Raw genomic sequence first — 12,412 nt, 5'->3', positions numbered from 1 at the left:
TGCGAAAATTTACGTGACGGAATTCTGGCGTCGGTACATCAGAGCAAATACCTTATCAACGATTATTTTCCGCTCTGCAACAATTTTTCCGATACCTGTGGAGTAATTTCTATGACGGAATGTTTCACTTACACAGCCTATGAATAATACTAAACTAGTTATTAATAGATAATTGTATGCAAGTGGTACATATGAATATAAATATATAAATTGGTCGTACCCACAATTTTCTTTTATTCTTGCTGTTGCTGCTAGATAAAGTGTTAGATGTATTGTTGGCGCTCGTAACTGAATTATTACGCGTGCACAACAGCAAGAAGACGAGACGCTGTGACGCTGCACTTCAGCGTCAAGTAACTTCGGTTTTTGTTCACTCTCGCGCAGTCAGCCAGTCTGTTCACACACGCATTTTCTGCCTTCGCATTTCTTTTACGTTTTAGCCTACCTTTTTGTTCGTTTTACCTTTGTACTCAAGATAGTAAAGTGTAAAGATAGTCAAACCTTAAGATAGCATAAATAAACGTGTTTAAGTTCAATTCGATATTTCGAGTGTGTTTTATTCGCCAAGTCACCTGCCTAATCCCATACTGCTAACAGGTTATGGGCCCTAATTGGTAGTGTGGGTGTGAAATCTGTTTGATCGCGTCTTGTGTTCCTCTTTTCTTTTCTTTTCTTTTTCCGCTCCACGCTTGAGCTTATCGCGCGTTCTCTGTGTGCTTTCTTTTCACCTGTTTATTACGCGGGAAACGTAATGGCGGAAGCAACCGGGAGCTCTGTGTCTGTCGAGCAGCGAGCACTGCGAGATGGAAGAGCTTGGCAGTCCTCTCACCACGACTACCACCGAAGCGGCAGAAGGACAGCCCCAGGAGGCAGCGGATCGGGATCGAGATGGAGGCACAGCGGCCGAATCGCCTCGAGATACGGACGTCGCCCCTACTCTCAAGGCTTTGGGCGGAGCTGTAGGAAGGGAGGAAGTCAAGAAAAGAGTGAGCAGCAGTAAGTACTAGAAATAGATATTGTTTTGAGGACTCGGTAATTGCGTGAGGTGTTGTTGTCGTTGGGTCACGTTCGCTTACAATTTCTAAAGACAAAGATTGGTGTCTTGCCTTAAGATGAAGCAAGACAGCTCACTTAAGATTGCATGATTGAGACTCCCTTGATTAGAAGGCTTTCCTTTGTTTTTACGGAGATTCGCAGAATTCGAGAGAGCCAGCACGCGTTTGTTTATGTGAGGGAGAGGCCCGCATCGTGACAAGGGAAGCGCGTTTCTTGATAAACCTGCCAGTCACCGCCAAGGGGGACGCCTCGAGGCGAGGAGGGGATGCGCGTCTTGGTTATGGCTTGCGTTCGGCTGAACTGAGTGTGCGCGTCCTCTCAAGCTACGGCTGGTGGCGCGCGTCGTAGTAAACGATGTTGATCGGCCATTTTAATTCTCTCTCTATGCATGTCACACATGATGCTAGCGCCATTTTCCTTCGCATTTGCTTACGCCAGATCTCCGTGTCACTTCCACAAGAAAACTAATAGCCTAACGCGCACGATAACAAAATATAAAATACTTTTACCTATTTATTCCCTGTTAATTTTAGGTCAAAATGCCCTCAATATGCTAAATGATGCATATAAAAAGATTGAAGACGATCTAGGGGAACTAGACGAGGTGGTAGTAACTCGTCAAAACATCCAGGCCATATTTTCCGTAAATAATGAAACTGTTGCATACATGGGAGGAGATGCACATCACAATCAAGATATGTTAGACCTGTTTAATTTGATAGAAAAGTGTGCTGGACAAATTCGACTCGTCCACAAACAGCGTATCCAAAGCAAAGGTTCTAAAGATAGAAAAATAAATTTGATTGATACCTCATCTAAAGATAAGAATAAAGACTTGAAAGATAGTAAAATAAATTTGATTGATACCTCATCTAAAGATAAGAATAAAGGCCCTAAAGATAGAAAAATAAATTCGAGTAATACCTCATCAAAAGATAAGAATAAAGATTTGAGAGATAGAAAGAAAAATTTTACTGATACTTCAACTCCTAACAAGGTTAAAGATTTGAAAAGCAAAAATTTAGATTCAATTGATAGCCAATTTAAATACGTGAAAAATAGGAAAGATAACCTAAAGAAAGAGCTAGATAGCTTACATAAAGAAATGGCGCATGCAAATCATGAACTTAAGAAAGAACTAATGAAAAGAACAGGTCAAAACATCAAAACTAAAGAAATTATATACTCACGAAAAGAAATTACAGAAGCCTCAAAGAAAGACATCGAGGAGATTAGGAAGCTGATACAACAAGAGAGGCATCAGCAAAGCTCCTGGATGTCGATGAGGTTTGAGGTTGTTGCCTCACAACATAAGAAGGCCCTGGAAAAGGAAAGAAAAGAAAATAGGAGGGCTCAAGAGGCGATTCGAGCTGAGTTTGAGCAGCGTCTAGCCACTCAACAAAGAAAGATGGAGGCTCTTGAGCGAGAACTGGCCAGGAGTCGAATACAAGAGGTAAATAAATTTACTACATCTACTCCAGGACCTAAATTAAGTAAACAATTAATTAATTTAAACTCCGACTCCATTGATAATTCGCTGACGTTTCAACGCGCTGCACCTAATAATAGTCTAAAGATAGAAGTCATTAATAAAGATAGCCTAGGGTGTTTTAATTATTCCCTCACTAATGCAACAAAACTAGAATTATTCTTAAAACAATTGCAGTCAGAACTAAAAAGTAAAAATATGCTCCACACAATTGATTCAAAACTGGAAGCAACTATGAATATTACTCAAGAAAAATGGAAGAAGATAAAGAACGGGCTCTAAACGTAATACTAGGTAGGTTGTCCCTGAATTACCAAAAAAAAGTATATCACATTACTGATCCATCAACAATGATACAAAAAATTAAAGATATGAAAAGGGGTGACATGAAGATGAGCGCATATCAAATACGTAACAAAATACATTCCATTAGATTCGACCCCAAAAAGCAAAGTGCTACTAAATTTTGTGAATTTTTTGATGGATTGGTACGAGATTTTGAATTAATTAGTAAAACTAACAGTTTCCCTGAAGATGAGAAAAGAGATAGTTTCTATCATGCAATTATCGATGGAGTACCGGATGTAAAAATAGCCGATTTTAACAGGCTGTTTGAAAGCGAGGATGGCTTGTCCTTTAAGTACTTAAGACAATATATCCTGAAACAGGAATCAGAAGGATCACTTCCACGACCAACAACGGGTGGAGCAAGCCGAGGTGGGGCGAATGCAGGGCCGAGTAGAGGTGGGACCGGGACCGGTGCTGGGCCAAGCCGAGGTGGGGCAGGCTCTCGACCAGCCACCGTAGCCGCTGCTAACGCGGCCACCGCCAGCACTCTGTTCTACGAGTGCAACGACAACGGGCACTACGCAAGGGATTGCCAGAAAAAAGGGCAGAACCTTAGGCGGCGCTACACCTGCCAACGGTTCGAACAGAACCTGCGAGAGCACATAGGGAGGTGCAGAGGTAATTCTAACAAAAGTAACGATTGGGATTTTAAACGCAATACTGGCGGTGGTAACAATAAGAATAATTTTAAAGATAGTAATAAACGGAAGCATGAAAAACAGCATACAAATCATAACAACAAGAAAGCCAAGGTCGATAACAAGAAACAAGGCGAAGAAGGTAATAATAATGTAGAAATACTTAGGTCTAATGCATGCAGTGGTTTGTTTGCTGTTAACCCCGAAACTTTGCTCTCTACGCGCGCGGAGGAAACACGAGATAACGGTTGCGAGAAAATTGAGTTCGTAGCAGATTTAGGCGCCACAGAACATTTTGCTAATTCTAAACTCTATTTCAAAAATTTTAATAGATGTAAAAATAAATTGATTAAATGCGCGAACAAAGATTCCTTCGCGGACTTGAGAGCGGAGGGAGAAGGGTGCGTTTCGGGTAAAAATAACCAAAACAAGATAATCCTAGATAGAGTTGTATGCGCTAAGGCACTCACTGGAAACTTGCTGTCGCTTCGCCGTTTTGCTGAAAGGGCCATGAGTATATACCTTGATAACACAAAGCTAGATATACTTGATCCGCGTTCTAATGAAACTATAATTTCTGGTATCTACAAGAGCCCTTACTGGATAGTAGAACTACTGCAAGATGGCCAGAGCACAAGTAATAATGAGAAGTGCAAAGAAATTATAGACTGCTTAATTTTAGAAAATCACCTGAAAGCAAAGACTGAGAAGGTTCAGCAAGTCAGCACTAATGATAGGAGCTGCCCTGGAATCTCAAGTAATGAATCGGGAAGAGCTGGTCCACACAGCTCTCATCAACGTGAGTTTAAGAAAACAATTAAAGATAGAAAAATCAATATTTGTGATGATCTTGTGATTGGTGAGATTCCAGAAGCTCAAAGCCCGTTCACAGAAAAGTACAGAACATTTGAGAGAAATAACAGAGCCATGCTCTGGCATGTAAGATTCGGACATGCCTCAGCAGAATATCTCAAGGCACTACAAAGAAAATATCCGGACAATAAAGATTTAAATAAGGCCATCTTGAACAGCTTCATTACAACATGCGAGGTGTGCCAAGTCGCTAAAATCAAGAGATTGCCTTTCAGTACTAAAAGAGATAGGGCAACCAAACCACTTGAGATAGTTCATGCTGATACACTGGGACTGATTAGCCCAGCTACTTATCCTAAAGGATATAAATTTATAATCGTCTACACGGACGACTACTCAAGATTGACTATGGCATACCCAGTGAAGACAAAATGTGAAGCAGGACGTTGTTTCGACAATTTTGTGACAAGCGTACGAAACCTGTTAGGTTTTGATGCAAAGATATGCTATCTTCGAACCGATCAAGGCACGGAGTTTACAGGAGGCCAAACGGTAGAAGTTCTCCAGAGGTTGGGAGCAGAACTTCAGTTGGCCTGTCCAGACACTCCTCAGCACAATGGAGTCTCGGAACGGGTTAATCGTACCTTGCAAAACAAGGTGCGAGCCTACATGTACGACTCTGGGTTCAGGGAAAACATGTGGGACTTAGCTCTGGGTAGTGCAGTATATGCCTACAATCGGACACCTCACAGGTCTAACGATATGATAGCCCCTTTAGGAAAGTTTGCGCCCAATCTGAAGATAGACATAACCCAAATCAGAAGATTTGGCTGCGTCGCTTTTATCAAGATACAAAGGAATACTGGAACCAAATTTGGTCCACAAGGGATACGAGTCGTGCTGATTGGTTATACTCCCACTGGCTATTCTTTCTTAAGACCTGAAGATGGAAAACTTTATGAGAGTCGAGACATAAAATTCCAAGAAAGACTGGTGTTCAGAGGTATCTGGGGAAAGGACAAAATAGCAAACTGGGGAAACCACAAGACAGATATTAAACAAGATGAATGGTTCGTTAAGTTTGATAAGGCTAGCCCTAAAGAGTCATTGGAAACGGAGGGAGAACCAGTAGTCAAGAGAAAGCGCGGTCGGCCCAAGAAAGTTGAAGATCTTGATCAAGAAAGCCCTAAGCAACTCGCTAGAATAAATGATACGAGTTTTGCAGGAGCCATCGACACAAACAAGTTGAATAAATTGCTCCAATCGAAGGGCGATGTTGACTGCTTAATCGCAGAAGTCGAAGATGAAATGTCACATGCCCTGATTGCTGGACTGAACAAAGATCCCGCAAACTACAAAGAAGCTGTCGCATCTCTGGATTGCGATAAATGGCTCAGAGCAATTGATGAAGAACTGGAATCAATGCGGAAAAACCAAGTGTGGAAACTTGTAGAAAGACCAACCGTGAACGCTGAAGGTGGTAAGCCCAACATCATCGACTCTAGGTGGGTCTTGAAGAAAAAAATATAGATAAAGATGGAAACACGAAGTTCAAAGCGAGGTTGGTGATTCGTGGTTTCAAAGATAGGAACAAGTACGATCTGCAAGAAACCTATGCCCCGGTGTCTGGGTTGGCCCTGGTAAGATCAGTAATATCAATAATAAATAGATACAATCTGGAGACTTGCCAACTTGATGTCAAAACAGCTTTCTTAAATGGATCTATCAAAGAAGAGATATATATGGAAATTCCTGAAGGCCTGCTTGATGGTGACAGTTTCAAGAAAGCTCAGGTTTGTAAATTGGAAAAAGCCCTTTATGGACTTAAGATCAGCTCAAAAAGATGGAATGAGCGGTTTGGCGAGACTGCATCTAAATTAGGACTACGGTCACATCCGAGCAAGCCCTGTCTATACACATGGAGAGAAGCCGATAACTTTCTATAGTCCTGATCCTATACGTGGATGATATGATGATAGCCAGCAATTGTGCAGGCAAAATGAATGAAATTAAGACGGGTCTGCAATCTGAGTTTGAGATGTCAGATCTTGGCGAGGTTGGCACATTTCTAGGCATCAAAGTGGAAAGAGATAGAAAACTTCACACAATTTCACTGACACAAACACCATACATAGATAAAATGTTAGAGAAATTTGGATTTAACGAGTCAAAACCCCAAAGAACACTAATGGTGACAAATCAAGTTCTGAATCGGCAAAGAAAAGATTGAGAAGATTCTGAAGATGCTGGAGAGTTAAGCACAACGATAACGAGAGTAAATGTGCCGTACAGAAAAGCAGTCGGTAGTCTGCTCTATTTAGCCAACACAATTAGACCAGACATTACATACTCGGTGAATGTACTGAGTAGACATCAAATCGGCCCAACTGAAGATGATTGGAAAATGGTCAAACGAGTATTTCGATATTTACAACACACAAGGACCCTAGGATTAACTTACAGAGCCCGTAAAGATGGATTAGAAGCCTATTCAGATGTGAGTTTGGCAGACTGTAAAGGCTCAATAACAACAGGCGGATATCTCCTAAGGCTGTATGGGGATACAGTTGCTTGGAAAACAAGAAAGCAGAATTATGTTGCTATTTCAACCTGCGAAGCAGAATATGTGGCAATGTGCGACGCAAGTCAAGAATTGATTGGACTGGAACACTCTATAAGTATTATATTGTCTCGCACCTTGTTGCCCGCGGATTTATGGTGTGACAACAAAGCTGCCGGAGCAAGTGCTAAGATAGATGGTGGCAAAAGGCTGAGACACATGACCAAGATAAAGGCTCACTACGTTAAGGAATGTGTATCCAGAGGAAAAATAATTGTTAAATGGATTCCATCCAAGAAACAACTAGCAGATATCTTTGCAAAACCCCTGCCGTTTGAACTGCATGAAAGACTAACGAAAGAAATTTTGAATGTTAATTAGCGTAAAATGCATGATAATTAAATTTTGATTTGAGATATTAAAACTAGTCAATTAATAATAGATAGACAATGATGGTAGACATGCTGATTAATGTATTTTCTGTGTATGTTTTAGCTCGTCGGAATCAACCACAATGAGTGATCCAGAAGCCCACGTGCTCCGCATCATTGGCTGATCAAAAACCCATTTATATTTAGTGTTTATGTTAAAATATATCCTTTTCTTTCATTTTAATAAATTCAGATACGAATGGGAGGGAGTGTTAGATGTATTGTTGGCGCTCGTAACTGAATTATTACGCATGCGCAACAGCAAGAAGACGAGACGCTGTGACGCTGCACTTCAGCGTCAAGTAACTTCGGTTTTTGTTCACTCTCGCGCAGTCAGCCAGTCTGTTCACACACGCATTCTCTGTCTTCGCATTTCTTTTACGTTTTAGCCTACCTTTTTGTTCGTTTAACCTTTGTACTCAAGATAGTAAAGTGTAAAGATATTCGAACCTTAAGATAGCATAAATAAACGTATTTAAGTTCAATTCGATATTTCGAGTGTGTTTTATTCGCCAAGTCACCTGCCTTATCCCATACTGCTAACATAAAGCCACGTACATAGCATACAACTTAATAAAGCCTTTTTTTATTTTCTCTGTTCTTGTTCGCGAAGCATTGGTCTCTTGCACATTTTTAATTATTTCAAAATGTACAATTGCAATACTTTTTTTCCCATTCATTCTAGTTTTTTTAGTTTCACAGTTGCATGATAGTCATATGATATATAAAAATAAACAATAACTATCAATACTATACTGCTACTATGTAGACGACGAGCGCAAAATTCCGACGGGTCAAGACCCTATGTTTACATGGAGCGGAAAATTTCGCGACGAAAACTTCATTATTCAATCAACGTGAAGCTTTAGAAGGATCTATCGGAATAGCTGTGCTCTGATTGGTGTATGAAGTTTCCGTCGCGGAATTTTCCGCTCCATGTAAACATAGGGGTCTTGACCCATCGGAACGGAAATAACCGTTGGTAAGGGATTTGCTCTGATGTACCGACGCCAGAGTTCCGTCGCGCAAATTTCCGCAGCGTGCATACGCAGCCTTACCAAACACCATGTAGAGAACAAAACATGTGTACAATTTGAAAAAAGATTCATACAAATATTCACAACAATTTGTTATTTGTAAGAGAAGAAAAAGTGACGTATCTGAGACAATAAAAAAGGGTACTAGAGGAAGAGAGATAAGGTTAACGTTCTTTTTGGAGGCTCTTTCCTCTGTTATTATCTCAATTTAGCCTGTTTCCAGACAATTTCCATAATACAAAGTACAACAATGTTTTTAAATAATTTTTCTCGCTCCCCTCCCTAAAAGTACAAGCCTTTCGTATAGTATTCTTACCCTCCAGAAATCGTGACTTTTTTGGAAGCTCGCTGCTCGACTGTCGGTAAGAGGGTGCTCAGATTTTCCGTCATGACGTGTGACCGCAGCCTAACCGCATCCTGATGTCGTGCGTGCAAGTAAACAACATGTGATTTTGGAATTTTACATTCTTCTTTTCTTAGTTTTTTTGTAAACAAAAACTCAGTGATTATTAAGTAAAAGCAATAAAAGTAAATGTCAGTATTATGTTTTTTTTTTTTTTTTTTTTTTTCCTTCCCTTTATTTTCTTTATTCAATTCAATTGATATTCTTTTTTCTTTCTTTTTGATGCCCGCCCTGACCACCTGAACCTCAGCTTCGCCTCAGAATCTCTATCTCTCCCTCAAAAGTCGCGTGGGCATCACAATATAACCTCTCAAGTTGTAGCCGTAACTGGCTTTTAGCAGTAGAAGCCAAGTATTACATACCGTTTTGGCGTGTTACATATTGCCCAACAGATGGTGCGCCAGGCGCCTTAACAGAAACTAAAAATGATAGCTATTTGTATACACATACAGTAGTAAACGTCAATTGGCAGCGATTACGTTAATAATTTTAATTATTGAACGTTCTTTCAGGGGAAAATTAAGAAAAATAGTATACGACACCCGTCCAAAACGTTGGATATCAATGCATCCGTGGCATGATGACCTAGGCTTTGCCTCATAGAGATATAATAATAGAGTAAGCTAAACTCACACAACCCTATACTCAGCTGTGTCCCACGGTATGAGAGAGAACGCTGCAAAAATTTCTTACGTATCTTTATCTAACCCCTGTGATTGAAACGAGAACACAAAGAATCTTGCACCGATCTCTCTCACACCAATGAAAACATCGACAGGCAGGGTTATGTGGGTTTAGCGCCCTCTATTCTCATATCTCTATGCTTTACCTCGGACATTCGCCACGTACGCCAGAAAATTCAACGTTCTGGCCTTGTATCGTAATATATTAGGTTTGTTCCTTGCCTTCCTCGCCTTCGGCTTGGGATGCAATCATACACCCGGGAGAGAAAGCCATACTTTCGTCCCTGGTGGCGTAATAAATTATGAGAGGTGTCTGTAAGATTTTTAGTTAGTGATTTAATAAAAAAATTTAAGAGTCTTACGTATAAGCATCACATTCTTATGTATAATATCACGAGGGTGGATTGATAAGTTTCCGGCCTGACCAAGAGATGGTGCCACTAGGCCTACCTTGAGGTGGCGTTCTATAGTACCATCCTTAGATAGCTTGTAGCTATAGTTTCAGTCCGATCGCCATGTTAGTTAAGGTTTGAGAGCACGCTGAACAAGACGCCTCTGTGTTTTTCGTAAAAATGGAAAAGCTGGAAAATCGTGCTGTCATCAAATACTTTTATTTGAAGGGGTTAAAGCCGGAGGAAATTAAAGAAGAGATGGACTCAACACTGGGGACATCCTCCCCATCATATTCAACCGTTAAGCAGTGGGTTTCTGAGTTTAAAAATGGTCGTGTGAGCACCTCTGATGAGCCTCGCTCAGGACGCCCCATTGAGGTCACAACTCCAGATATGATCGAAAAAATCCATCAAATAGTACTGAAAGACCGCAGATTAAAAGTGCGTGAGATAGCTGAGACCTGTAAGATGTCATATGAACGTGTACAAAATATTTTGCACCAACATTTGTACATGGAAAAGCTCTGTGCAAGATGGGTGCCGCGTTTGCTAACAGTCGACCAAAAATTGATTCGAAAGAACATTTCTACCGCCAATTTGGCGTTGTATAAGCGTAATCCAAGCGAATTTTTGGGTCGATTCGTAACCGTTGACAAAACTTGGGTCCACCACTACACTCCTGAAACCAAAGAACAGTCTAAACAGTGGATTGGACCAGGGGAACCAACTCCAAAGAAGGCAAAAACAATTTTTTCGGCGAACAAGGTTATGGCTACTGTTTTTTGGGATGCAAGAGGTATTATATACATTGATTACCTTGAAAAGGGTAAAACTATCACTGGTCAATACTACGCAGACTTATTGCAACGTTTAAACCACGAAGTGAAAATTAAACGACCTCATCTAGCGAAGGAAAAAATCTTGTTTCATCACGATAACGCACCAGCGCACACGTCAATCGTTGCGATGGCTAAAATCAACGATCTGAAGTTTGAATTGATGCCGCACCCTCCCTACTCTCCAGACCTAGCCCCAAGTGACTATTATCTGTTTCCTAACCTCAAAAAATGGCTTGGCGGTAAGAGATTTGCGGACAATGAAGAAGTAATCGAAGCTGTTAATGGGTATTTTGAGGAGCTTGACGAATCAGTCTATGGAGATGGCATTACTAGACTAGAACACCGCTATGAGAAATGTATCAGCCTTGGAGGAGATTATGTTGAGAAATAAAAAAAAAAATTCTTAAAAACGTTGTTTTTCTTGGCCAGGCTGAAAACTTATCAATCCACCCTCGTATATATATATATATATATATATATATATATATATATATATATATAAGAACTAACGCATTGCCTTTGAGATACAGTACTCATTTTAATAGTACAGTATCGACTGTAGTACCTGAATACATGTAATTACTCAAATATTTTGCTTAACACTAAGAAAATTTTGTCTTAATACTCATATGAAGAAGCACATAACTGAGTAGGCTTTCCAAATTTTAAGTCACTTACCTGGTAAAATTAAGCACTAAAGGTATGTTAAATTTAGTTTTGCTTGAAGGATAAAAAGTGTAAGACTAGTGGTCATACTAACTACTTTCTTCAAACATTGAATCAAATTGATTCGGTTGTTAAATTCGTACATTTATTTGATTATAATCATAGGTAAATTAAATATTTAATGTTTGGCTGAATAAAAATATCTAACGAACTTGTGATGAAAATTTTATTCAACCATTAGCAATATAAAAATTTTTGACACTACTAAATTCTCTACATATTGGACATTTTACTTGATTACCACGTTAGACTCCATCAAATATTTTTTAAGTCGTCAGATATTGTCGACAAATGCACGCGTGACACATGCTTCAAATATGTAATTCGGTGTTGCGTTTTTACACACTGAGAACAGCACTGACTCAGTTTTTTGCCTCAAGTTGTTCAACTCTTCTCTCAGCTCTATTGAAAAAAACCATATACATTTTCCATATGGAAAAACCACATGGAAAATCCATATGGATTTTCCATGTGGTTCTTCCATATGGCTTTTGTTTCAAATATCCATATGGATAAACCATATGGAAGTAGGTAAACCATATGGAAGTAGGAGACCATATGGAAGTTGATAAGCCACGTGGAAGTCAGTAAATTTTAAGAGTTTTGATATTCCGGTATAATAGATCATACGCTCGGGAAAAAAATATTCTCCGGTCGATATAACGTGAATGAATATTAGGTATAATAATTAGGATACACCGAATAACTGGAGCAATTTCATGATGCCTTTTTGTTTACTTTTTGAACTGAGACCATCAATTTATGTTCATAAAATTACAAATGCACAAAGCAATGGTTTCTCCGATCGCGTACAATACTAGTAGAATTTCTAATATACAAAACGTCTTAATTTTTATTCTCTATATTGTAAAATATAAAAACTAAAAGTGAAGTCGTAGATTGCAAGCTTGGAATGTTAATAGTACTTTTAAAAATTTATGATCAAATTAATTTTTTTACTAATGCGTTAACAGTATGATGGAGTGCATATGACTTA

The 12,412-nt window shown here is 39.5% G+C and overlaps 1 protein-coding gene across 1 annotated transcript; it reads left to right on the top strand.

The window, feature by feature from the left end:
* Positions 1–10,030: 10,030 nt before the first annotated feature.
* Positions 10,031–11,080, top strand: LOC149375505 (histone-lysine N-methyltransferase SETMAR-like). Its single transcript, XM_089598560.1, has one exon. It carries the CDS (start codon positions 10,031–10,033, stop codon positions 11,078–11,080), a length of 1,050 nt encoding a protein of 349 aa, XP_089454686.1.
* Positions 11,081–12,412: the final 1,332 nt, after the last annotated feature.

The sequence above is a fragment of the Copidosoma floridanum genome, unplaced genomic scaffold, assembly GCF_036245765.1.
Source record: "Copidosoma floridanum isolate Cflo_tuat_1 unplaced genomic scaffold, Cflo_Japanese_pri ptg000006l, whole genome shotgun sequence".
NCBI lineage: Eukaryota > Metazoa > Arthropoda > Insecta > Hymenoptera > Encyrtidae > Copidosoma > Copidosoma floridanum.
Note: the sequence above shows the minus strand (reverse complement) of the source record. Positions and strands in the feature narration are given on the sequence as shown.